Source organism: Phyllobates terribilis, unplaced genomic scaffold, assembly GCF_046119375.1.
Source record: "Phyllobates terribilis strain yellow unplaced genomic scaffold, ASM4611937v1 Scaffold_4__5_contigs__length_816908805, whole genome shotgun sequence".
In the NCBI taxonomy this organism is placed as follows: domain Eukaryota; kingdom Metazoa; phylum Chordata; class Amphibia; order Anura; family Dendrobatidae; genus Phyllobates; species Phyllobates terribilis.
In genome coordinates, this window is record NW_027362764.1 from 749223228 (window position 1) to 749248525 (window position 25298).

The following is a 25298-nucleotide window of genomic DNA, read 5'->3' on the forward strand; positions in this document are numbered from 1 at the left end:
AATACTGCCCCCTATGTACAAGACTATAACTACTATAATACTGCTCCCTATATACAAGACTATAACTACTATAATACTGCCCTCTATGTACAAGAATATAACTACTATAATACTGCTCCCTATATACAAGAATATAACTACTATAATACTGCTCCCTATGTACAAGAATATAACTACTATAATACTGCTCCTATGTACAAGAATATAACTACTATAATACTGCCCCTATGTACAAGAATATAACTACTATAATACTGCCCCTATATACAAGAATATAACTACTATAATACTACCCCTATGTACAAGTATATAACTACCATAATACTGCTCCCTATATACAAGAATATAACTACTATAATACTGCTCCCTATGTACAAGAATATAACTACTATAATACTGCTCCCTATATACAAGAATATAACTACTATAATACTGCCCCTATGTGCAAGAATATAACTACTATAATACTGCTCCCTATGTAAAAGAATATAACTACTATAATACTGCTCCCTATATACAAGAATATAACTACTATAATACTGCCCCTATGTGCAAGAATATAACTACTATAATACTGCTCCCTATGTACAAGAATATAACTACTATAATACTGCCCCTATGTGCAAGAATATAACTACTATAATACTGCTCCCTATGTACAAGAATATAACTACTATAATATTCTTTAGAAATCACTTTTCTGCACCTTCAAAGTAAAAAAAATGTGACAGGTCTGAAATACTCTGCTGCTATCTTTATTATGTTCCTACAGGAACTAGTAAGAAGTTCCACCAGACGTTCCACTAAAAAGAAAAAGAGAACTATAGCAGATGAGTCGGCAGAAAATGTCATCGACTGGTGGTCAAAATACTACGCTTCTCTGGAGAAATTGCAAAAGGTGTGTACTGTGGTGTGTACTGCGGTGTGTACTGCGGTGTGTACTGCGGTGTGTACTGCGGTGTGTACTGCGGTCTGTACTGCGGTCTGTACTGCGGTGTGTACTGCGGTGTGTACTGAGGTGTGTACTGCGGTGTGTACTGCGGTGTGTACTGTGGTGTGTACTGTGGTGTGTACTGCGGTGTGTACTGCGGTGTGTACTGCGGTGTGTACTGTGGTGTGTACTGTGGTGTGTACTGCGGTGTGTACTGCGGTGTGTACTGCGGTGTGTACTGCGGTGTGTACTGCGGTGTGTACTGTGGTGTGTACTGCGGTGTGTACTGCGGTGTGTACTGTAGTGTGTACTGTAGTGTGTACTGTAGTGTGTACTGTGGTGTGTACTGTGGTGTGTACTGCGGTGTGTACTGCGGTGTGTACTGCGGTGTGTACTGCGGTGTGTACTGCGGTGTGTACTGTGGTGTGTACTGTGGTGTGTACTGCGGTGTGTACTGCGGTGTGTACTGTGGTGTGTACTGTGGTGTGTACTGCGGTGTGTACTGCGGTGTGTACTGAGGTGTGTACTGCGGTGTGTACTGCGGTGTGTACTGCGGTGTGTACTGCGGTGTGTACTGCGGTGTGTACTGTGGTGTGTACTGTGGTGTGTACTGTGGTGTGTACTGTGGTGTGTACTGTGGTGTGTACTGCGGTGTGTACTGTGGTGTGTACTGTGGTGTGTACTGCGGTGTGTACTGTGGTGTGTACTGTGGTGTGTACTGTGGTGTGTACTGCGGTGTGTACTGTGGTGTGTACTGTGGTGTGTACTGTGGTGTGTACTGCGGTGTGTACTGTGGTGTGTACTGTGGTGTGTACTGTGGTGTGTACTGCGGTGTGTACTGTGGTGTGTACTGTGGTGTGTACTGTGGTGTGTACTGTGGTGTGTACTGTGGTGTGTACTGCGGTGTGTACTGCGGTGTGTACTGCGGTGTGTACTGTGGTGTGTACTGTGGTGTGTACTGCGGTGTGTACTGCGGTGTGTACTGCGGTGTGTACTGCGGTGTGTACTGTGGTGTGTACTGTGGTGTGTACTGCGGTGTGTACTGCGGTGTGTACTGCGGTGTGTACTGCGGTGTGTACTGTGGTGTGTACTGCGGTGTGTACTGTGGTGTGTACTGCGGTGTGTACTGCGGTGTGTACTGCGGTGTGTACTGCGGTGTGTACTGTGGTGTGTACTGCGGTGTGTACTGCGGTGTCTACTGCGGTGTCTACTGCGGTGTGTACTGCGGTGTCTACTGCGGTGTGTACTGCGGTGTGTACTGCGGTGTGTACTGCGGTGTGTACTGTGGTGTGTACTGCGGTGTGTACTGCGGTGTGTACTGCGGTGTGTACTGCGGTGTGTACTGTGGTGTGTACTGTGGTGTGTACTGCGGTGTGTACTGCGGTGTGTACTGCGGTGTGTACTGCGGTGTGTACTGTGGTGTGTACTGCGGTGTGTACTGCGGTGTGTACTGCGGTGTGTACTGCGGTGTGTACTGCGGTGTGTACTGCGGTGTGTACTGCGGTGTGTACTGCGGTGTGTACTGTGGTGTGTACTGCGGTGTGTACTGCGGTGTGTACTGCGGTGTGTACTGCGGTGTGTACTGCGGTGTGTACTGTGGTGTGTACTGCGGTGTGTACTGCGGTGTGTACTGCGGTGTGTACTGTGGTGTGTTGCCTTGTGAGCTTTCATACGTAAGTATGTCAGAAAGTATGCTGTAATGCCTTAAATATGTGAGGTACTCCTTCCGCCATGGTGTGACTTTAACCCCTTCACCACCTTAGGTTTTTCTGTTTTTGCGTTTTCATTTTGTTGCTCCTTTTATTCCCAGAGCCATAACTTTTTTATTTTCTCGTCAATTATGGCCAAGTGAGGGCTTCTTTTTTGCGGCACAAGTTGTACTTTTGAACAACGTCATTGGTTTTACCATATCATGTACTGGAAAACGGGAAAAAAATTCAAAGTGCGGTGAAATTGCAAAAAAAAAGTGCAATTACACAATTGTTTTTGTTTTTTTACCATGTTCACTAAATGCTAAAACTGACCTGCCGATATGATTTTCCAGGTCATTATGAGTTCATAGACACCAAACATGTATAGGTTCTTTTTTATTTAAGTGGTGGCAAAAAAAAAATCCAATGTTTGCAGCAAAAAAAAAAAAGTAATTTTCTGAGACTCGTGGAGTCTCCATTTTTGGGAGAGGGATTATATTTTGCACGCCGACCTGACGTTTCTATTGATACCATTTTGGGGTAGATCCGATCTTTTGATCGCCTGTTATTGCATTTTATTGCAATGTTGCGATTGCTTTTTGATTTTCTTTCTCGCTACGCCGTTTACCGATCGAATTAATTATTTTTTATATTGATAGGGCGATTCTGAATGCAGCGATGCCAAATATGTGTATATTTGATTTTTTTTTTTTCATTGTTTTATTTTGAAGGGGCGAAAGGGAGGTGATTTGAACATTTAAATATTTTTTTTTCTTTTATATATTTTGAAACTTTTTTTTAAAACTTTTGACTGGCTTCAGTAGTCTCCATGAGAGTCTAGAAGCTGCGATCATCTGATCGCCTGTGCTACACACAGCAGGGCTTCAGCCTCACTTGCTATGAGAGCCGACCGCTGGGTGCAGTGCTGGGAGGTAGTCTTCTGCCTCTGGGCTTCCTGTTTGTTGGGGAATGGGGTGTGGTGGAGAAGGCGGTGCGCTCCTGAAGGTTGACAGTTCAGACCTTCATCATGACTGAGCCACTGGCCCGAACTGTGCTCTCCCCCAAGTATAGGCAGCGTTTCCTCTGCAGCAGTAGAGCAGCGCAGGGAAACTGAAGATTGCCTAGGAAGCCGACCACCGCTGATAGACTGCAGGGGTGGCTGGTAACCTTGGCAGTGACGATTAAAAATCTCTCCATTCTTGAGATAAGAGATAAATTGCAAAGTTGCTTCTCTTTACAAAAACTTTGCAATTTTACCATTTTAATAAGGTGAGACAACACCTTTTAAAAAAGCTGTTTTCATCTGTTCCCGTTTTTAATGAGATGGTCCATGGGATTAATTTACCAATAATTAATCTGACTTCCAGGAGAACGTTCTCTCACAAACGATAAACGTATTAAATGTGTGAGTGTAATATTTGCCTGCCAGGATTAATTATGCAATGCGTCGTCCTTATAAGTAATGTCTGTGCCGATCATAACTCACAGCTGACGGTGCGCGGAAAAACTATTATAACCAAACCATCGCTTATAAACTCTACACATATTAGTGAAAGGAGGTGTCCATGGACTATGACGACACCAATGAGCTCCGTACACAAGGGCAGGACCCTGAAGGTCATCATCGCACAAAATTTTTGACATACATTTGGGTCCTGCTTTAGCTCCACCAAATAATTAGCTTTATCATATGTACATAATGTATGCATCTAAATATAAATAATACCGCCATAACCTGACCAAGTATTACCACCGTACATCAGACAGGTACAGGCTGATCAATGATAGAGAATAAACCACAATTAAATTCAATGACTTACAAGTTACGGCCTCTGCAGACTTTCTAACCCAGACTCACTGTCACCTCATATACCTATGACATCCTTCATGCCAGCCACAACTACCAAATGACGACCAATATGCTACCACCCAGCCGAAATACCCAAAGGACAGCCACGATTTCCCTTCTGCCAGACACATTTCCATCAATGTATTAAGAAAGGTAGATAACCCAACCATTGCACCAGCAGGAAATGTTGGCAGATATGGGATCTGATAACTGCAGAATAGTGAGTGCAGCTCTGGAGTATAATACAGGATGTAACTCAGGATCAGTACAGGATCAGTAGTGTAATGTATGTACACAGTGACTGCACCAGCAGAATAGTGAGTGCAGCTCTGGAGTATAATACAGGATGTAACTCAGGATCAGTACAGGATCAGTAGTGTAATGTATGTACACAGTGACTGCACCAGCAGAATAGTGAGTGCAGCTCTGGAGTATAATACAGGATGTAACTCAGGATCAGTACAGGATCAGTAATGTAATGTATGTACACAGTGACTCCACCAGCAGAATAGTGAGTGCAGCTCTGGGGTATAATACAGGATGTAACTCAGGATGAGTACAGGATTAGTAATGTAATGTATGTACACAGTGACTCCACCAGCAGAATAGTGAGTGCAGCTCTGGGGTATAATACAGGATGTAACTCAGGATCAGTACAGGATCAGTAATGTAATGTATGTACACAGTGACTGCACCAGCAGAATAGTGAGTGCAGCTCTGGAGTATAATACAGGATGTAACTCAGGATGAGTACAGGATTAGTAATGTAATGTATGTACACAGTGACTCCACCAGCAGAATAGTGAGTGCAGCTCTGGGGTATAATACAGGATGTAACTCAGGATCAGTACAGGATCAGTAATGTAATGTATGTACACAGTGACTGCACCAGCAGAATAGTGAGTGCAGCTCTGGAGTATAATACAGGATGTAACTCAGGATCAGTAATGTAATGTATGTACACAGTGATGGCATCAGCAGAATAGTGAGTGCAGCTCTGGAGTATAATACAGTATGTAACTCAGGATCAGTACAGGATCAGTAATGTAATGTATGTACACAGTGACTGCACCAGCAGAATAGTGAGTGCAGCTCTGGAGTATAATACAGTATGTAACTCAGGATCAGTAATGTAATGTATGTACACAGTGACTGCACCAACAGAATAGTGAGTGCAGCTCTGGAGTATAATACAGTATGTAACTCAGGATCAGTAATGTAATGTATGTACACAGTGACTGCACCAGCAGAATAGTGAGTGCAGCTCTGGAGTATAATACAGGATGTAACTCAGGATCAGTACAGGATCAGTAATGTAATGTATGTACACAGTGACTGCACCAACAGAATAGTGAGTGCAGCTCTGGAGTATAATACAGTATGTAACTCAGGATCAGTAATGTAATGTATGTACACAGTGACTGCACCAACAGAATAGTGAGTGCAGCTCTGGAGTATAACACAGTATGTAACTCAGGATCAGTAATGTAATGTATGTACACAGTGACTGCACCAGCAGAATAGTGAGTGCAGCTCTGGAGTATAATACAGGATGTAACTCAGGATGAGTACAGGATCAGTAATGTAATGTATGTACACAGTGACGGCACCAGAAGAATAGTGAGTGCAGCTCTGGAATATAATACAGGATGTAACTCAGGATCAGTACAGGATCAGTAATGTAATGTATGTATACAGTGACTGCACCAGCAGAATAGTGAGTGCAGCTCTGGAGTATAATAAAGGATGTAACTCAGGATCAGTACAGGATAAGGAATGTAATGCATGTACACAGTGACGCCACCAGCAGAATAGTGAATGCAGCTCTGGAGTATAATACAGGATGTATCTCAGGATCAGTACAGGATAAGTAATGTAATGTATGTACACAGTGACGGCACCAGCAGAATAGTGAGTGCAGCTCTGGAGTATAATACAGGATGTAACTCAGGATCAGTACAGGATCAGTAATGTAATGTATGTACACAGTGACCTCACCAGCAGAATAGTGAGTGCAGCTCTGGAGTATAATACAGGATGTAACTCAGGATCAGTAATGTAATGTATGTACACAGTGACTGCACCAGCAGAATAGTGAGTGCAGCTCTGGAGTATAATACAGGATGTAACTCAGGATCAGTAATGTAATGTATGTGCACAGTGACTGCACCAGCAGAATAGTGAGTGCAGCTCAGGAGTATAATACAGGATGTAACTCAGGAACAGTACAGGATCAGTAATGTAATGTATGTGCACAGTGACTGCACCAGCAGAATAGTGAGTGCAGCTCTGGAGTATAATACAGGATGTAACTCAGGATCAGTAATGTAATGTATGTACACAGTGACTGCACCAGCAGAATAGTGAGTGCAGCTCTGGAGTATAATACAGGATGTAACTCAGGATCAGTAATGTAATGTATGTACACAGTGACTGCACCAGCAGAATAGTGAGTGCAGCTCTGGAGTATAATACGGGATGTAACTCAGGATCAGTACAGGATCAGTAATGTAATGTATGTACACTGTGACTGCACCAGCAGAATAGTGAGTGCAGCTCTGGAGTATAATACAGGATGTAACTCAGGATCAGTAATGTAATGTATGTACACAGTGACGGCACCAGCAGAATAGTGAGTGCAGCTCTGGAGTATAATACAGGATGTAACTCAGGATCAGTAATGTAATGTATGTACACAGTGACTGCACCAGCAGAATAGTGAGTGCAGCTCTGGAGTATAATACGGGATGTAACTCAGGATCAGTACAGGATCAGTAATGTAATGTATGTACACTGTGACTGCACCAGCAGAATAGTGAGTGCAGCTCTGGAGTATAATACAGGATGTAACTCAGGATCAGTAATGTAATGTATGTACACAGTGACGGCACCAGCAGAATAGTGAGTGCAGCTCTGGAGTATAATACAGGATGTAACTCAGGATCAGTAATGTAATGTATGTACACAGTGACTGCACCAGCAGAATAGTGAGTGCAGCTCTGGAGTATAATACGGGATGTAACTCAGGATCAGTACAGGATCAGTAATGTAATGTATGTACACTGTGACTGCACCAGCAGAATAGTGAGTGCAGCTCTGGAGTATAATACAGGATGTAACTCAAGATCAGTAATGTAATGTATGTGCACAGTGACTCCACCAGCAGCATACTGGGTGCAGCTCTGATCAGCTGCTAGTCAGTGTGGTGATTACGGGTGTGGTGGCTGCAGATCCTGCTGTGAGCTCCTGATCTCTGAGAAACCAACACCTCTCCACCTGTGGACCTGCTCTCTCTCTTTCCCAGGGAGGGAGCTGGTTTCTGGGATGAGTGAGGGAGCCAAGCCCCAGGCTTCTGCTTCCCGAACCAGGCCGGCGGGGGGCAGAAGAAACCAGCAACCGGCCTGCACATCAGAGGACTTGGGGGTGAGACGCTCGACCAGGAGTCGCAGCAATGTGGCTCCTACTCCCCCCGGGACTGTGGAGACCCCTAGAAGCCGCAAGGCTTCCAGCATGGAGGTGAAGCCTGACAGCGGCGTGCATGATGGCGCTCCTTCCGGAGGAAAGCTGAGTGCTCATGGAGGTGAGGCCGACCTCCCTTAGGGGGGGTGGGCGCTGCAGGGACCCCGGGAGTCTGTGTCCACCTATGCCTCCCGGGTCATGATCCACCTCCGTGAGTATGAAGATGCCAGTAAGCTCATCAGGAGGCTCCGGGAGGAGCTGCGCTGCACAAGCGCAAAAGCTGCGGGGGCCTCCAAGCAGAGGAAGGCCAAGCTCCAAGCAGAGATAAAAAGACTGACCAGCGAGATTCACCTGCTGGAACTAAGGAAAGCTGACATCAGGGAGCAGAGTGGTCCTTTTAAGGAAAAACTAGTTAATGAAGACCGCTTCAGAGAAATGGCTGATAACAGAGAGCAAAGGCAGATGGGGCTGCAGCCTGAGAGCCAGGTGGATGATGAGAGTGATGATGACCAGCAGGAAGCCCCACCTGGCAGCCTGCAAAGTCACCCGCAGGCCACGTGCAGCGAGCTCCCTGCAGGACAGGCGACAGTGACATCCGGTCGCAGTTCTGCTGGCTCTGGGGAGGACAGTGACAGCAGTGGCCAGGGAGGGGCGCTAATGGCCGAGATAAAGCTCCTGGAGTCCCCAGTGTGCCTCCAAAACTTCCATCTTGGTGACGATCTACCAGAAGAGGCACCTGGGGGCCACAAAAAGGCTAAGAAGACCAAGCCAAAGCTGCAGGAAGCGGTAAGATACATATATGCCCCCCTCCCTGTACCCCCTGAGTCGGCGGCAGGCTCAGCTCGCTGTATAAGCCCCGTTGCCCAGCCCAGCCCGGGTTCTGCTGTGGATCCGGTGCAAAGGCGCGGGGAGATTACAGAGCGCGGTAGTGAGGCGCAGAGCTCCGTCTCTGCTTGTAGTAGCGGGGACGCAGCAGGAGGTGCATCAGCAGAGAGGCTGGACAGTGAGGGCGGCCCGGCGGCGGGCGTTCCATCAGGCCACAATGCTGTGGTGTGCTCCTCAGTGGGAGGGGGGAGCAGCCCGGTGTCGGGTTCAGCTCCGGTAGCCTCGGCACCTCTGAATGCTGTTGCCGCTGATCACTTAGTTGAGAAGCAGCGGCAGTGTGAGGGGGCTGTCGGGGCTGAGCGTTCCGGTCCTCCCACCAAAGTGCTATTTTGTGTTGGCGTCGCTGGTCCGGAAGATCCTGATGCTAAAGATCAGCGGCGCCTAACAGCAGCTAAAGATCAGCGGCGCATTATACCGAATGCCAAACAGCGGAAATTACCGACCAATGATGTGGAGGGCACACATAAGACCGGGGGTGAGGTCGTCTCCAGTTCTATGGAGGTGACTGAGCCCATTGTGCCTGATGCGGAGGTCAAAAGGTCATCCACCATTGTTACTGGTCCAGCAGGAATGAATGTGGTGGTGGGGGTGAATGAGGCTATTTCATTGTCTAGTGGTGTGGTTGCTGGTTTGGTGGAGGGTGAGATGGAGGTGGGTAATGGTGATGCTGTTGGGGCTGATGTGGTCACTGGTCCGGTTGCCCCCCCGGGGGTGGCAACACCTGTCCAGAGTTATGCCAGTGTCACCTCCGGGGCAAATAGGGCATCCTCCTCGTCTCCGGGCTTTGGGGATGGCATGTTGCAACGGCGCCTTCTGGAGGCTCTAAAGAAGGGGGAGAGATCACTAATGGTAGAGGGTCGAGAGGTTGATCTATCCTTCTGGATAGAGAGGCATGGCCTCGGGGCCTTCCGAGAGCAAAAAGGGGGAGATACAGTGTGGTCCCTCCCAACAGCCGGGCCAGGCAGTGTGCGTAGGAATGTGGTCCGTCTTCGGTGGAGGGGCAGTGATGCATGTCCGCCAAGGTCTAAAGTTGTGGAGCTCCTGCTGAGGATGGGCTTCAAGGCGATTGACATCTACACCTTGATACATCCCTATTCCATGCCTGAGTTTGATGTCAGCTTTGTTCGGCCGGAGGGGCTTGAGCTCTTCTGGGCGAATTATGAGTTGGCAAAAAATGAGCCCGGCTGGCGAGACTTTGCCGTTCAGGCAGTGTCTCGCCAAAACCAGATCAAGAAAGTGACCGTGATGACTCGTAACGAGTCGCTTTCTTGCTATGACATCATGACGTGGCTTGGTCGGTATGGAGAGGTGGTGGAGATGCCAAAGAAAAACCGCGACGAGTTTGGTATCTGGTCAGGGGCCTGGACGTTTATGGTAAAACTTAAGCGTTCAGGTGGTACGGTTGCCCACATTCCATCGTCTGCCTTCCTGGGTAGGGATCGTATCCTGGTCTTCTACCAGGGGCAACCGAAGCTCTGTCACAGGTGCGGCGACCCCACACACTTCAGTGCAAACTGCACCGTGCAGAAATGTGCGCTGTGTGGGGGTGTCGGCCATCTTGCCGCCTCTTGTGTGGAGATTAGGTGCCACCTGTGTGGTGAGTTAGGTCACCCATTCAGCCGTTGTCCTCGCTCCTTTGCTAATGCAGTCGAGACCCCGGTGGGAGTAAGCCGTGAGGCCGATTCTGCTGGGGAGGGGACTAGCAGGGGTGGGGGAGCTGAGGGGCCAGGGAAGAAAAGCAATAAAAAGACGCCTGCCCAGCTGAGGCGTCTAGACAAGCGCAGACAGGAGAGGGAGCGGGGCGAGCCCCAGACTACCGGGGCAGCCCCTGTCCTGGATGCCAGTGTTGCGGCTGAGGCCCTGAGGGATGATGAGTTGGATGAGGAGGTCAGGAGGATCCACAGGGAGGAAACTGCCTCTGCTTCAGAATCCTCCCATTATGAAAGTATGGATGAGGATAATAAGCGGTGGCTAGAGCACAAGCGTAAGCTCGGCACCAAAAAGAAGAGAAAGAAGGGAGATAAAACATCTTCTCCCGCTCTGACCAAGGTACCTAAGGAAGGTAAAACCGACTCCCCTCTGGTTGGTCTTTCTAACCGGTTCCAAGCCCTTGATAACATCTCTTCCTCTGAGGAGGAGGCTGAGGGTGAGGTTCCGGCTTCAGCGGAGCTTACAGGGGGCGCCGAGTCTCCTTCTCCTGGGGATGCAAGGTCCTTGGGGGGAGGGACTGGCCCAGAGTCCGGAGACGAGGACGAGAAAAGAAGGAAAAATGTGGGAATGGACACCTCTGTGTCATTAAAGAGGGGGAAGGATTCCTCCTCTGAGGCAGAGGATAAGGGGAGTGGGAAGAAGAAAGGCACCTAACTCAATCACCAATGATGGCGGTACCCACTCAGTTGACGCTGGCGTCCATTAATGTCGCCAGCATTAAGTCAAATATGGCTAGATTTGCGGCCTTTGATTTTCTCAGCCGGGTTGAAGCTGACATTTTCTTTTTGCAAGAGACCAGGCTGCCAAATATGGCAGAGGTGTTTATAGCTAAGAGGGAGTGGAGACTCTGGCCCTCCTATTGGTCTCTTGCGGCCGAGCCGTATAGCGGAGTGGCGGTCCTTTTTACCGCACCGGTAGAATGCCGACGGGTTATTGAGCTAGAAATGGGGAGGTGCCTGATATTAGATGTCCTCATGAAGGGACAGGAGCTTCGGCTCATTAACATTTATGGTCCCCAATCTAAGTGGGACCGGAAGTGTCTCTTTACGAGGATCAAGCCCTACCTTTTTACGAGTCGGCAGGTCGTCTTTGGAGGGGACTTCAACACTGTCACGAGGCCCCGGGATAGAGGAGGTTCCAGAGACAAGCTGACTTATGATAGCGTCGCCCTTAATAGTATAGCTAGTGAGGCTCGCCTGGTGGATGTCCACATCCGGCACACCGCAGGCCACGAGGGGTTCACCTATCATAGAGGTAACTGTAGGTCCAGGATAGACAGGTTTTATTTAAAGGAGGAAGCCGTCTCTTCAGCAGTATCTGTTGTTGAGGTGGAGTTCTCCGATCACTGTTTGATTTTGTTTTCCCTGAATGTTACAGAGACCCCCCGGATGGGAAGAGGCTTTTGGAGGCTCAATTCGTCTCTCTTGGAAGAAGCGGCGATAAGACAGTCCTTTGAGGATTTTCTTCAGAGCCAGGTACCCTTACTGGATCTTTGTAGTAGTAAGTCAGAGTGGTGGGAGATGTTTAAGAAAAGGGTGGCGAGATTCTTCCGCCAGCTCTCGAGCCTCAGGAGCCTGGACAGGTATCGCCTGTATCAGGGCCTGAGGAGGAAACTCGAGCATCTTGTCTCAACTGGAGGTAGCCGCGAGGAGATCTCCAGAGTGAAATCTTTGCTAATGAGGTGTCAGTATGATAGACACGCATCTTTGGTTTTTGAGAGGGATTACGGGAAGTACCGCTCACCCGACCCTTACAGAAACTGCTAGATGTCAGTGAATAGTAAAGTTGTTACAGGACTGGTTGACACTGCGGGGTCCCTGAAAAGATCCAAATCAGGGATCCTGGAGGTCGTCAGATCCTTCTACTCGCACCTCTTGGGGAAGAGGGATCTGGATTGGGATGAGATGTCGGCTTTTCTGGCTGAAGCCGTCCCCGAACCAGGGGTAGACCCCTCTCTTGGTGATTTGACAGAGATGATCAGGGAAGAGGAAGTTAAGTTGGCGATTGAAGGGCTTGCCCTAAAGAAATCTCCCGGTCCAGATGGCTTAACATCTGAATTCTATAAGACCTTTAAGGACGCCTTGGTTCCCCTCTTGACTGAGGTATTCAATGAGTGTCTTTCCTCGGGCACTCTGCCAAAGTCAATGAGGAGGTCTGCCCTGATCATCTTGTCAAAGGGTAAGGACCCATCTTGCATTGAGAATTGGCGTCCCATAGCGCTTCTCAATGCAGACAGGAAGGTTTTGGCAAAGGTGCTGTTTAATCGGCTGGTGAAATTTGCACCCCAGCTCCTTTCGGGGGCCCAGCATTGCTCTGTTCCGGGCCGCAGTACAATTAGTGCTGTACTCTGTGTCCGAGAGGCGGTGGAGCAGGGTAAGGCTGGTCACTGGAAGGGGTACATGCTGTCATTGGACCAGGCAAAAGCGTTTGATCGGGTTAATCATGAGTACCTCTGGTCTGTCCTTCTGAGATATGGCCTGCCGGGGGCTTTGTTGATTGGCTTAAGACCTTGTACTCTGGGGCAGAGAGTTTCCCGCTTGTGAACGGTTGGATTGGCAGCTCTTTTGAGGTTGAGTGTGGTGTTCGCCAGGGTTGTCCCTTGAGCCCGCTACTGTACGTGTTTGCGATTGACCCACTTCTTAGGAGGGTGGAGCGTGGACCGTTAGCTGGGATCGGGATGGACCGGCCAGCACCGGAAGCCACTCTGAGAGTGGTGGCGTATGCCGATGACGTCACCGTTTTTGTTTCCTCTGATGGGGAGGCAGAATGGCTGATGTCAGAGGTAAATCGCTACTCGGAGGCATCCGGGTCTAAGATCAACCGGGATAAGTGTGAGAGTCTCTGGCTGGGAGGAGGAGATCCTGGTTTTGATCTCCCGGACACCCTTCCAGAACCCAAAGTCTCTGCAAAAGTTCTTGGCATCGAATTTGGCCAGGGGGATTACCCCAAACAAAATTGGGACAGCAGGCTAGAGATCGCCACTCAGAAGGTGAACCAATGGAAGGGTTGGTCTTTGACCCTAAGGGAAAGGGTAAACCTGATCAAAACTTACCTGCTCCCTTTGCTGATCTATCTGGGCAGTGTGTGCATCTTGCCAGAGCCTCTCTGGACTCGGGTCTACAGTTTGTTCTTTCAACTGTTATGGGGGAATAGACTGAACCTGGTCAAGAGGGAGGTTACTTACCGTACGAGGAGACTAGGAGGGTTGGGTATGGTCAACCCTGTGGTATTCCTTGTGAATACCTTCATTAAGATCAATATTGCAAACCTCTGGAAAGAGAGGGCTCCTCCGTGGGTATTCTCCTGTAAGGGATGGTTTCAGCCTTTCTTCCAGGAATGGGAGACAGCAGGGCAAGTGAAGGATCTCCGCACACCGCATGGACTTCTCCCGGCTTACGCTACCGTGGTTCTGAAGGTAATTCGCCGGTGGGGTCTGGGAATGTGGGAGGTCAGGACTCTGCCAAGGAAGCTCCTTGACAAAAGGGTTCTGTTGACCCATTTTCAGAGGCCTCTGGCGCTCAGGGATTGCCCAAGTCGGGATTTTGGGGTGGGTCTGCATCTTTTGAATTCTATCAGGATCCCCTCGAAGGTTTGGGACTTGGCTTGGCGCTGCTTCCATGGGAAACTGTGTGTGAGGGACAATCTGAAGTGTAGGAGCTCTGAGGACAGGAACTGTCCTCGGGAGCATTGTGGCACCATGCTTGAAAGCATGGACCACTTCCTGCTTCGTTGTCCCTTTAACACAGAGGTGTACAACAGGGTGGGCGCCTCCATTGGCTGGCCCCGGCTGGCCGGTCTCTCTTATGCGGAATGGGCCTATGGAGCATTCGGGGACCTGGGTGGTCGGGACCGCTGCACCTTATTTCTAGTTAGCGCAGTGGTTAGGTATCACACGTGGAACGCACGGTGCTTAGTATCGACGCAGCGGAAAATCCTCCCAGTGGAAGATGTGTTTAGGACCATACTCGGTGACCTGGTGAAGGTGCGCTCTCTGGAGTATGAGAGACTGGGTACACGGAGGGCCGCTCTCCTCTGGAGGGGCTTTTCTTTTAGTGTGCCCTAGTCTGGTCATCTCCTCTCCTGGTGGTGGGCTGCTGCTGACATCATAGATTTTTGTTTTTGATCAGTAGACAGTGATGTAGGGCTGCAGGCACCGAACTTGGGCTTTGTTAGTTCTGGTTATTGTATTGTTTGTTATTCTATTGTTTGTTTCTGTATATATTGTATATATGGGTTTGGGTGTAGGTGTTAGGTTGGGTGGAGGGAAAAGGGGGGAGGTGGGTTCATCTTGTGGGACACTGGTTATTTGGGTGAAAAACTGGCACTGCCTGATCTGGCCTATGGACGTTGGACATGGACTGAGGCATGAGGCGCAGGACCAGCTCTCAGGTCAGTGCCGGGGAGGGACTGGTGGGCTCGAGTGTGGGGGGTTTTGTTTTGTCTTGTATATATTTGTATAGTTAGTATTTATTTTATTTATTTAAAAAAAAAAAAAAAAAAAGAATGTATATATTAGTATATAATTTGTCGGTTATTGTTTATTATATTGTTATTATTTGTTTGGTAACCGGACCAGATGTCATGGTGTAGGTAGTTATTATTGTGTATATATGTATAATATGTGTGTGAGGAGAGAGGGAGCGGCTGGACCAGTTTCATTACATTGTTTATTTTCTGGTTATTAATTTTATGTTTTTCATTTTTATAATAAAAGATCTACAGGATGTAACTCAGGATCAGTGCAGGATCAGTAATGTAATGTATGTGCACAGTGACTGCATCAGCAGAATAGTGAGTGCAGCTCTGGAGTATAATACAGTATGTGACTCAGGATCAGTAATGTATGTACACAGTGACAGCACCAGCAGAATAGTGAGTGCAGCTCTGGGGTATAATACAGGATGTAACTCAGGATCAGTAATGTAATGTATGTACACAGTGACAGCACCAGCAGAATAGTGAGTGCAGCTCTGGAGTATAATACAGGATGTAACTCAGGATCAGTACAGGATAAGTAATGTGTGTAATACACGATGGTGCTAAAAATCAGCACAAGATGGGTAATGTGTATAAAGTTACTCCAGTTTATTTGTAAAATTTATATGTAAAATAAATCTTCATATAAACATGTTTTACCTCTAAAGATCGGGAATTGTAAAAAAAATAGATTTTACTGTAGTACATTTAACTAATTCTTCAAATTAATGATCATCACTTTTAAGCTCTGAGGCTGGACGAACTTACATCTTATTGTAGCCCATCATTTTTGTGAATGTATATTTTATATATATTTTAATTAGCACAATTATTTCAAATTTTAGGCACCAGAATTCTGAATGCAGCTCTGAATATAAATGGAGTAGGCATTAAGCTATTTAATATTTCAAAATGATATTTATTTGCAATGATCACTTCTCTCTGCCTTTGCTGTAAAATATTTTTTTCTGCTACTTAAAAAAAAAAAAAAAAAAAAATGCTGCCTGGCAGGGAACCTGAGTAGGAGCCAGTGACCCACAGGACTAGGGTTACAGAGGTAATTGTTTTTTTTATTCTGTATATTTTGGCTCAAAAATTTCACTGCTTATGAATATGTTGCAAATTTTCTTTACTTTTAACTTATTGAAATTACATTTTCTGTTTTCTTTAGGGCAAAGTTAATGCAGCAAGCACAGCGCCACCTCTGCCAGCATCTGAGGAGGGTGGGTATTTATATATATATATATATATATATATATATATATATATATATATATATATATATATATATATATATATATATATATATATATATATATATATATATATATTTATATAATATATATATATATATATGTACAGTCCATATGTTGTATAGAATCTAAGCAAAATGAAATATGAAAAAAAAATAGAAAAACTAAATAAAATGAAATCTTTCCATTGCAAGAACACCAGTGAGATCACTTTTGCAAAGTAAAGTTCAATAAAGTGGTCAACCGCGCTTCACGGAAAAAACAGAAAAAATGCAACTTTACGATCTAAATGATCTTTAGAGCAGAATCCACATCATCCAGATTCTTGCCTCTTCGTCAGACTTCCAGTATCAGTGTATGCATCCAATGATACTGTTATCAGTCCTGCTAACACCAGTAGTTGCACAAGCAATCATAACTAACAAAAATGTCACAAGTTTTCCTTAAAAAAAAAATGAACATAAAGCAGCCGTGACGGACAACTAGCTTCCAATTTATTTAATTATACTCACAAGAAATAATGTTAAAATCACATGCAAAAATGTCAAACACGTGGCATGCCAGCTTCTATCGTACCTTGGGTTTCGCCTGTCAGCTGCTTCCTAAGGCTTGCCAAAAGAAGAAGCCGACGGGCGAAGCCTAGGGCCAGGTAAAAGCTGGAATGCCACAATTTTTTTATGTGTTTTTAACTCACTTTTTCTTGTGATCATTGAGGCAGTAAAGTTGTATTTTATCTGTTTTGACAAAACTCTAACTAACCCATGGGTTCAAACAGCAATAGGACACATGTAGATTAGGATGATCAGTCACATTTATACGCCAATTGGCCAATCATTATTCAGGGTCTTAGGTGTTGCGAACATGTCTGCCATAGATTATTTTAGATTTATTGATTCATTTATTTGCAGCCCCCAAGTCTTCAAAGAAAAAAGGACATGTCACACTGCTGATTGACGACGACCAGGATAAAAAAAAGAAAGATGGCAAAAAGGGACTCGATGTGATCAAACCAAAGCCAAAAGAAGAAGGACCAAAACTCGCAACTCTACAGGTAACCTAGAGAAAATGTGTGAAAAAAAACAAGAAAAAAATGACTGATTTGATCACATCTTCCATCGTCATGGAACATGCATACTATATGTGCCATGTAACTTCTCCTTCTGTGGTTGAGCAAGACAATGTCGGGAAAATAAAGCCCACAACATATTAGGTTAATAATAGTGTACCCTATGCAGCCGTGACCTAATATCCAGTGAATTTGAACTGAGATTTGCCGGCTAAGTCACTGGTGACTCCAAAAGAAGAAGCCAATGGGCGAAACCTAGGCTCAGGTAAATGCTGGCATGCCATGCGTTTGACAATTATTTTTTTTTACGGTGTCCAACCTCCTGATGTCCAACTACAAGTATCACAATATTTTTTACAGCAGTTTTTTAGCCTAACTGCCCCACTGATCTTTTGGGCAACGTGACCATGCACTTGAGAGCTTTTGGCTATCCACTGGTTCTGCTGATATGTATCTCCTCCGACCTTCCCATAAAGCAAGTGTACATATTTATTTAGTATGGAATCCAAAGGGTAATGTCTCTAATGGGAAGCGTGACATGTCGGTGTGAGAAGACTTATTGGCTTTGCAATGCTCCTCTGGGAAATTAAATATGCAAATTGCCTCTTTAGAAAGAAAGAGGACTTTAACTCTAGAGCCACCTACTGGAATTAGCAATCCTAAAAGTCAGTATCGATCCTTTAATGAACTTTGCCACATGATTTAGGAAAAAAGCCAAACAGGACATTCTGGATGTGAGGCCTATGACAGGGCTCTAAGGCTTGTCAATCTCAGCAAGGAGAGACGTTACACATGGACCCTCGTCAGAGACCTCTCATCAAGCCAAAGCAAACATCTTGTTTTGCAGTGATGTGGGGCAAACACTGCATATAGTGTTTGGTTTGGCTTTTATATCAAGTCATGTGGCAAAGCTCATTAAAGGGTCGAAGTTTTGTTATAAGGGTCGAATTTGCATGGAGAGACATTTAAAGTTTAGATACTTTGAACATCAACATATCTTTAAAGTATCCACATTTTTCCGCCAATGTCATGTTACAATTAGGCCAACAGATTGCTGGGTATGTCGCACAAATTTTCAGGATCTTCTAGGATGAATGTCACATGTATGAGCAGTTTTACAATACAGGAAGGAGAGAATAGAGCAACTGTTATCCGAGGGCTGCATTATTCTATTCTAGTAAGCACATTTCTTCTAACGTTACTCCCCTAAAATAAGGCATCTAGAGGGAACCCATGGCTGTACCCCAGGAGTTTGTACATTTCTTCTGTCATTGAAAATTATTATTACACCTTCTCCATTTGAACCATCGTCTTCTTAATTATATGCTTTTCTGCTTCAGATATATGATGGGGAACTGGAAAGTGAATTTCAGAACTTTGAAGACTGGGTGAGAACATTTGAGCTTTTAAGGGGCAAAGCCAACGATGAGGACCATAGTGTCCATGATAACAGGATTATTGGTAAATTTAAGGTAAGTCATTTGCACCCTATTCTTTAAGAACCTCAAGACCTTTTCTCTGTGAGACATCAGCAGAGTGGTCAGACAAATGCTACATTTACTCTATGGCTGCTACCTGCATTGAATGTATGGCTTGCTGTATAATTCTTCGGTTATAGCAACTTTCCTCAGTAATTTCAGGGCCAGAGCTAGATTTTCTTTCACATTTCCTTTTCTAGCCCTTTAAAAGGAATCCGTCAGCAGGTTTTTGCTATGTAATCTAAGTGCAGCACGGTGCAGGGGCAGAGACCCTGTGATGTGTCACTTACTAGGCTGTGTTTTACAGTTTCAATAAAATTTGTGTTTTATCAGGATTATCATTAGAGATTATCACTGCAGGACTAGGTGTCTTGTGCCTCCAAGTCAACTGATCTGTGTAACCATGGACTTACCATTGTTTGGTAACTTTCTTTCAATGTACAGTGGTCACAGAAAGCTTCCAATCAATAGTGTAGGCAGGGATATACAGGGCTCAGCAGTCTGAGCACTTCAAGATCTGCAGTAAAGAAAACAGTGATTGTATGAAAATGACAGCAAGCAGCCCAGTAAGTGACACATCGCTGGAATCAGGGTCTCAGCCTCTATATCATGCTGTTCTCATATTACATAGCAAAAACTTGGCGACAGATACTCTGACCAAGACAAAGTGGCCCATTGGCATCCTCTGGCACTCGGCACCTAGTTATGCACCTGTCCACGGCAATGAGCTGATCACAAGCCCTGCTTGAATTGAGAAAAGGGTTGTCAAGATTGTCACAAACGCTTTAATGCCATTGAGTCAGTTTTTACTCCTGATGTCTGTGTTTCTCCAGGATGTCTTGTCCTATTTCGTAACTCTTCTTATTCTTTCTCTTCCTCTTCCTCTTCCTCCTCTCCTTCTTCTTCTTCCCCCTCTCCCTCATCTTCTTCTTCTTCCTCATTCTCTCTTTCTACTTCTTCCTCCTCTTTCTTCATCTCCTTCTTCCTCCTCTCCTTCTCCCTCCACTCCTTCTTCTTCCTACTCTCCCTCCTTTCCTCCTTCTTCTTCCTTCTCTCCCTCCTCTCTTTCGTCTTTTTCTTCCTCCACACCCTCCTCTCCTTCTTCTTCCTCCTCTCCCTCCTCTCCTTCTTATACTTCTTCTTCCTCATGTCCCCCTCTCCATCTTTTTCTTCCTCCTCTCCTTTTTTTTCTTCCTCCTCTCCCTCCTCTTCTTTTTCTTACTCCTCCACCTCTTTTTCTCCTTCTTCTTCTTCCTCCTCTCCCTCTTCTGCTCCTTCTTCTTCCTCCTCTCCTTCTTCTTCTTCCTCCTCTCCTTCTTCTTCTTCCTCCTCTCATCTTCTTCCTCCTCTTTCTTCTTCTTCCTCCTCTCCTTCTTCTTCCTCCTCTCCTTCTTCTTCCTCCTCTCCTTCTTCCTCCTCTCCCTCCTCTCCTTCTTTTCATCCTTCTTCTTCTGCCTCTCCTTATTCCTCCTTTCCCTCCTCTCCTCCTTCTTCCTCTTCTCTCTCTTCTTCCCACTTCCCTCTCCCTTTCCTTCTCTTTCTCCTTCTTCTCCATTGTGTAGAACAGGATAACTTAATTTATTTAATGTAAAACATTCTGAGATTAACGCTTTGATCCAGGGGTCGGAGGCACCATAAGACTCAATGATTTGTGAGATTTTGATAAATATTTATGTACTAATATGTATAATTTCATTTTCCTGATCTAAGGGATGTTTCAGCATTTCGAAAAGCATGGATGACCTCTCAAGCTCTATGGATAATCGCCAAATGAGAATTTTACAGGGGATCCCTCCAAACCACTCTGTGAAGGTTCTCATCCGAGTCTATATTGTCTGTGTAAGTTTCTAAGTAATGAAACAAGTATATATTTGGAGGTGGAAACATGCACATGTGCCATTACCCTTACCACCGCCACTAGGAAGACACCACCACTAGTATCCATTATGCGATTGTAAATCAGAGCAAAACACAACCTCACAAATGTCATCTATGTCCCAGATGCAGATAATAAGTACAACTAATAAATACTGTCTAACACCATAAGCCCAGGATCCATAAAGCCTTTAATCCTATGGACACAGAGGTTCCATAACGTCATACTTACCAATTTTTAGTGATCAATGTCTGGGACACGCAAATCACTGATTACCACACACGTATTCCTATACCATCCCCATTCCACACCGATTAATGTCCTTTTCTCACCCCTTGAAGCTGCATTTGGACCCTGGGGTTCCATCTGATGTTGGAACGTTCCGGAATCAAGCACAGGACACATTTTTGAAGGAGGTGCTCTTGAGATTTGTCAATTCTTTCTGGAGTCTTGGATTTTCTCGCTTTTTTTCCCGAAAACCTGGCAGTTATTATGAGTGTTGGCAAATATACCTAATGTTTTCTTTTCGGCTAAGTACATAGATAAACAAAAAAAAGCAAACCCCATACTAATTACCAAAAGTTGTTCCGTTGCTGCTCAGTCATACCCCCCTCACCATATCTCTCCATCTTATAAGTGCCCACCTAAAGTACCCACCGAGAGATCGGTGGCCTAAACCTCTAGCTGGTCTCTATCTTGCTTGCTAAATTTACTATGATGGTGGTGAGGATGTGCTGGTTTCCATAACTCATAGGTTAGGGGAAGATGAGGTCAACCTAAAGTGGTGAGCCTCTGCTTCTCATGGGCAGCATCGCATTGTGTGGGCAGCTTCAATAGCGCATACAAAGTAATTGCTTTATAAAGCAGAAACAGAGCTATATGTCCTCCAAAGTCCTTACTTAGCCCTTACTTAGGGTCCAGAATAAGATATGAGAGAGCAGCAGACTTTCCGCTGAATCAGTTTCCAAATATACAGTATAACCTTACACCTGAGACTTGTGACTATGACAATTCCTCATTTCAAGCCCCCCCCCAAAACAAAATGAGTTTAAACAAGTACTTTATATTACATATAATTTAATTAGGTCTTGAGTCCCCGTCATTAGGTCAGTACATGACCAGAGCTGAGTATAAAGGGGTCAGCTACCTAATTATTACAATAGCTAAACCAACCCCCTTCTCCATCTATGACGCCGCCTGCGCCATGTTCCTAAACTGGGAACTACGCCCTGTGTCAAACAAAGGATTGGAAGTGAAGCTGCTGGAACCGGAAGTGAGGTTCTGGAATTGGAACAGTTAAGAGAGGATCGGGACTCCTGGTGTGTTTATAGATTAAAAAGTTATATAACTTAGTCTTTTCTTGTAATTATGCACCATATGTTATTCGCAATTGTACAACAGTACAATATAATGGAAAGGGGGCAATAGAAGTTACAAAACTGGCATGGACTCATCATTTACTATGAGACTTTAGGGTGTTATCGGTACCACAATATTGTACTTCTTACGGCACCATAAACCCTTTCTCCATTTTTACATCAGCAGATGCTTAGCCTGAGCGGAGCATAACAATCTACGACCATGATGGCCATTAGTGACCATAGCAACTTTTAGAATAGATAATACTTAATAACCTCAGTGAAATGTTCTTTTCCAGGGAATTAACCTCAGCCCGGCTGATCCAGATGGAAAATCTGATCCGTACATTGTCCTGCGATTGGGAAAGACTGAAATCAAAGATCGAGACAATTATATTCCCAAGCAATTGAATCCAGTATTTGGACGGTGAGCAGAACATTACGAACGTCTCCAACTTATCAACTTTTCATTTTATTTAAGCCCCTTTTTTATAGAGGTTCTCCAGGGATAGAAAAAATAATGAAAGAAAATGTTATTAATATCAATTAGCAAATCACATTCATTTTGACAAGGTAGGTAATCACTATAGTACATTAAAATAGTATTGTCTTGTTTCACTGACAGAAACCTGTCCTAAAATGGTAAAAGGGCAAGTGTCGGTGAGGATATGCAGTAGGAAGCTTTGCTCCATTATACCATGTACTGTCAGGCTATCTTCAGGTCAAAGCTGCTGCTCAACATTCAGAAACACAGAGTAGACAGCAGTATGAGCAGCTGCTTCTTACCTCAGTACTCCTGGTATCTCCAGTATTAGATGAGCTAGACAGGGTGGACAGCAGTGTGAGTGGCCTGCACATACCTTATCACCCCTGGTATCTCCAGTATTAGATCAAATAAACAGGGTGGACAGCGATGTGAGCAGCCTCTTCTTACCTCAGTACTCCTGGTATCGCCAGTATTAGATCAGCTAGACAGGGTGGACAGCAGTGTGAGCAGCCTCTTCTTACCTCAGTACTCCAGGTATCTCCAGTATTACATCAGCTAGACAGGGTGGATAGCAGTGTGAGTGGCCTGTACATACCTTATCACCTCTGGTATCTCCAGTATTAGATCAGATAAAAAGGGTAGACAGCAGTGTGAGCAGCCTCTTCTTACCTCAGTACCCCTGGTATCGCCAGTATTAGATCAGCTAGACAGGGTGGACAGCAGTGTGAGCAGCCTCTTTTATTACTGGAGATACCAGGGGTGATGAGGTGAGAAGAAGCGGCTCACACTGCTGTCCACTCTGTTTATCTGATCTAATACTGGAGATACCAGGGGTGCTGAGTTAAGAAGAGGCCACTCACACTACTGACCACCCTGTCTATCAGATATAATACTTGAAATATCAGGGGTGCTGAGGTACGAAGAGGACGATCACATTGCTGTCCACTCTGGTTATCTGATCTAATACTTGAGATCCCAGCTATGATGATGTAAGATAAGATAAACAGGGTGAACAGCAGTGTGAGCAGCCTATTCTTACCTCAGCACTCCTGGCATCTCCAGAATTATATCAGATAGGGTGGACAGCAATGTGAGCAGCCTCTTCTTACCTCAGCACTCCTAGTATCTTCAGTGATAGATTAGATAGACAGGATGGACAGCAGTGTGAGAAGCCCCTTCTTGTATGAGCACTACTGTTATCTTTAATATTAGATCAGATAGACAGGGTGGACAGTAGTTTGTTCAGCCTCTTCTTACCTCAGCACTCCTGGTATCTCCAGTATTAGGCCATATAGACAGGGTAAATGCCAGTGTGAGCAGCCTCTTCTAAACTCAGCAATCCTAATATCTCCAGTGAGTGATAGATCAGATAGACAGAGTGGACAGTGGTGTGAGCGTCCTCTTCTTAACTCTGCATCCCTGCTATCTTCAGTGATAGATCAGATAGACAGAGTGGACAGCGGTGTGAGCAGCCTCTTCTTAACTCAGCATCCCTGCTATCTTCAGTGATAGATCAGATAGACAGGGTGGACAGCAGTGTGAGCATCCTCTTCTTACCTCATTACCCATGCTATGTTTAGTGATAGATCAGAAAATCCAGGTGCACAGATATTTCAGGCAGTGTTGTAGCTAGTCAGTATATTCCCTTTATAAGTACAGATTTTCCAGTGCAAGCAACCCTAGACAATCAGCTAGTTATCAAAATTATGGCTTCTCTAACCCCCAGTGACAAGTTGTCATCACCAGGGTTAGCCACATACCGCCAGAAATTTATCCTCCATGCCCAACCATGTAATAAATGGACTGTTTAGGTCTGCCATAGTGGGAGTTCCTTCTAATTGGTGGCTCTTCAGTCTGTCTTGTAGAGGATGGTACTGAGCAGGTGACCCTGCTCTATGACCACTATATGCCCAAAAAGGATATATGGAATGGGGCTGCCATTGTAAGTCAACACCTTTTATAATGGGATTGTCCAATCAAATAGATTGGCGGGGTATGTATTGCTATAACCTTTTTAACTATTGTGGTCGACATGGAGCTTTAAATTTGGCTATTATAGGGCGTTTATAGGGATATATCCATGACATATGTATTGAAGGTAAAATACGAACGCAATGTGCTCATAGTCTAAATTTGACAGCGTTTCTTTGTTCTTTTATGTATCGAGAAGAAATACAAAACCCTCTACCCCATTCATTGTGTTTACCAGATCATTTGAAATCCAAGCTACCTTCCCGAAAGAATCTCTATTAACCATCGTGATATACGACTATGACCTGATTGGGACAGACGACCTCATTGGTGAGACGAAAATTGATTTGGAAAATCGCTTCTACAGCAGACACCGAGCAACGTGTGGCTTACAAAGTCAATACGAGATGTAAGATCTGTGTGAGCACAACTGCTAATAAGGATGAATGTGTCTGGGAGATTGTATATTGAAGCGAAGCATAGAAAATTCTAAGAAAAGGAAACGACATGAAATACATCAGTGCCGTCCATTGTGTCCCCCTGGGTCTAAGCACATCTCACTGATTTATTGGTTTTAAGGTGTTTACACTTTTTGCTGCCATCGTGGTGGGATCCTATGTAGTAATGACACATTCATTAGGGAAAGAGGGGCAGTTGCATGAATTTTCAAACTTGAAAATTTCTCACATTTCAATCTAAGAGGTGTAAAAAATGTGAAAAATTTTTCTTTTTTTTCCTGAAGACTTCTTCTCCCCATGGTAGTGCTTATACCAGTGTTTCTCAAACTGTGATATGGTCCTCCTCAGTG

The 25298-nt window shown here is 45.2% G+C and overlaps 1 protein-coding gene across 3 annotated transcripts in view; it reads left to right on the top strand.

Moving 5' to 3' along the window:
• The window catches only part of FER1L6 (fer-1 like family member 6), a 217004-nt gene that overhangs the window by 138795 nt on the left and 52911 nt on the right, over nucleotides 1–25298 (top strand). For all 3 annotated transcript variants that reach the window (XM_073679859.1, XM_073679860.1, XM_073679861.1), the window contains 7 exons: nucleotides 773–898; nucleotides 16173–16224; nucleotides 17163–17305; nucleotides 18661–18792; nucleotides 20509–20637; nucleotides 22332–22459; nucleotides 24729–24899. In XM_073679859.1, the coding sequence (XP_073535960.1) occupies nucleotides 773–898; nucleotides 16173–16224; nucleotides 17163–17305; nucleotides 18661–18792; nucleotides 20509–20637; nucleotides 22332–22459; nucleotides 24729–24899 (881 nt within the window). The remainder of the gene's footprint in view (nucleotides 1–772; nucleotides 899–16172; nucleotides 16225–17162; nucleotides 17306–18660; nucleotides 18793–20508; nucleotides 20638–22331; nucleotides 22460–24728; nucleotides 24900–25298) is intronic.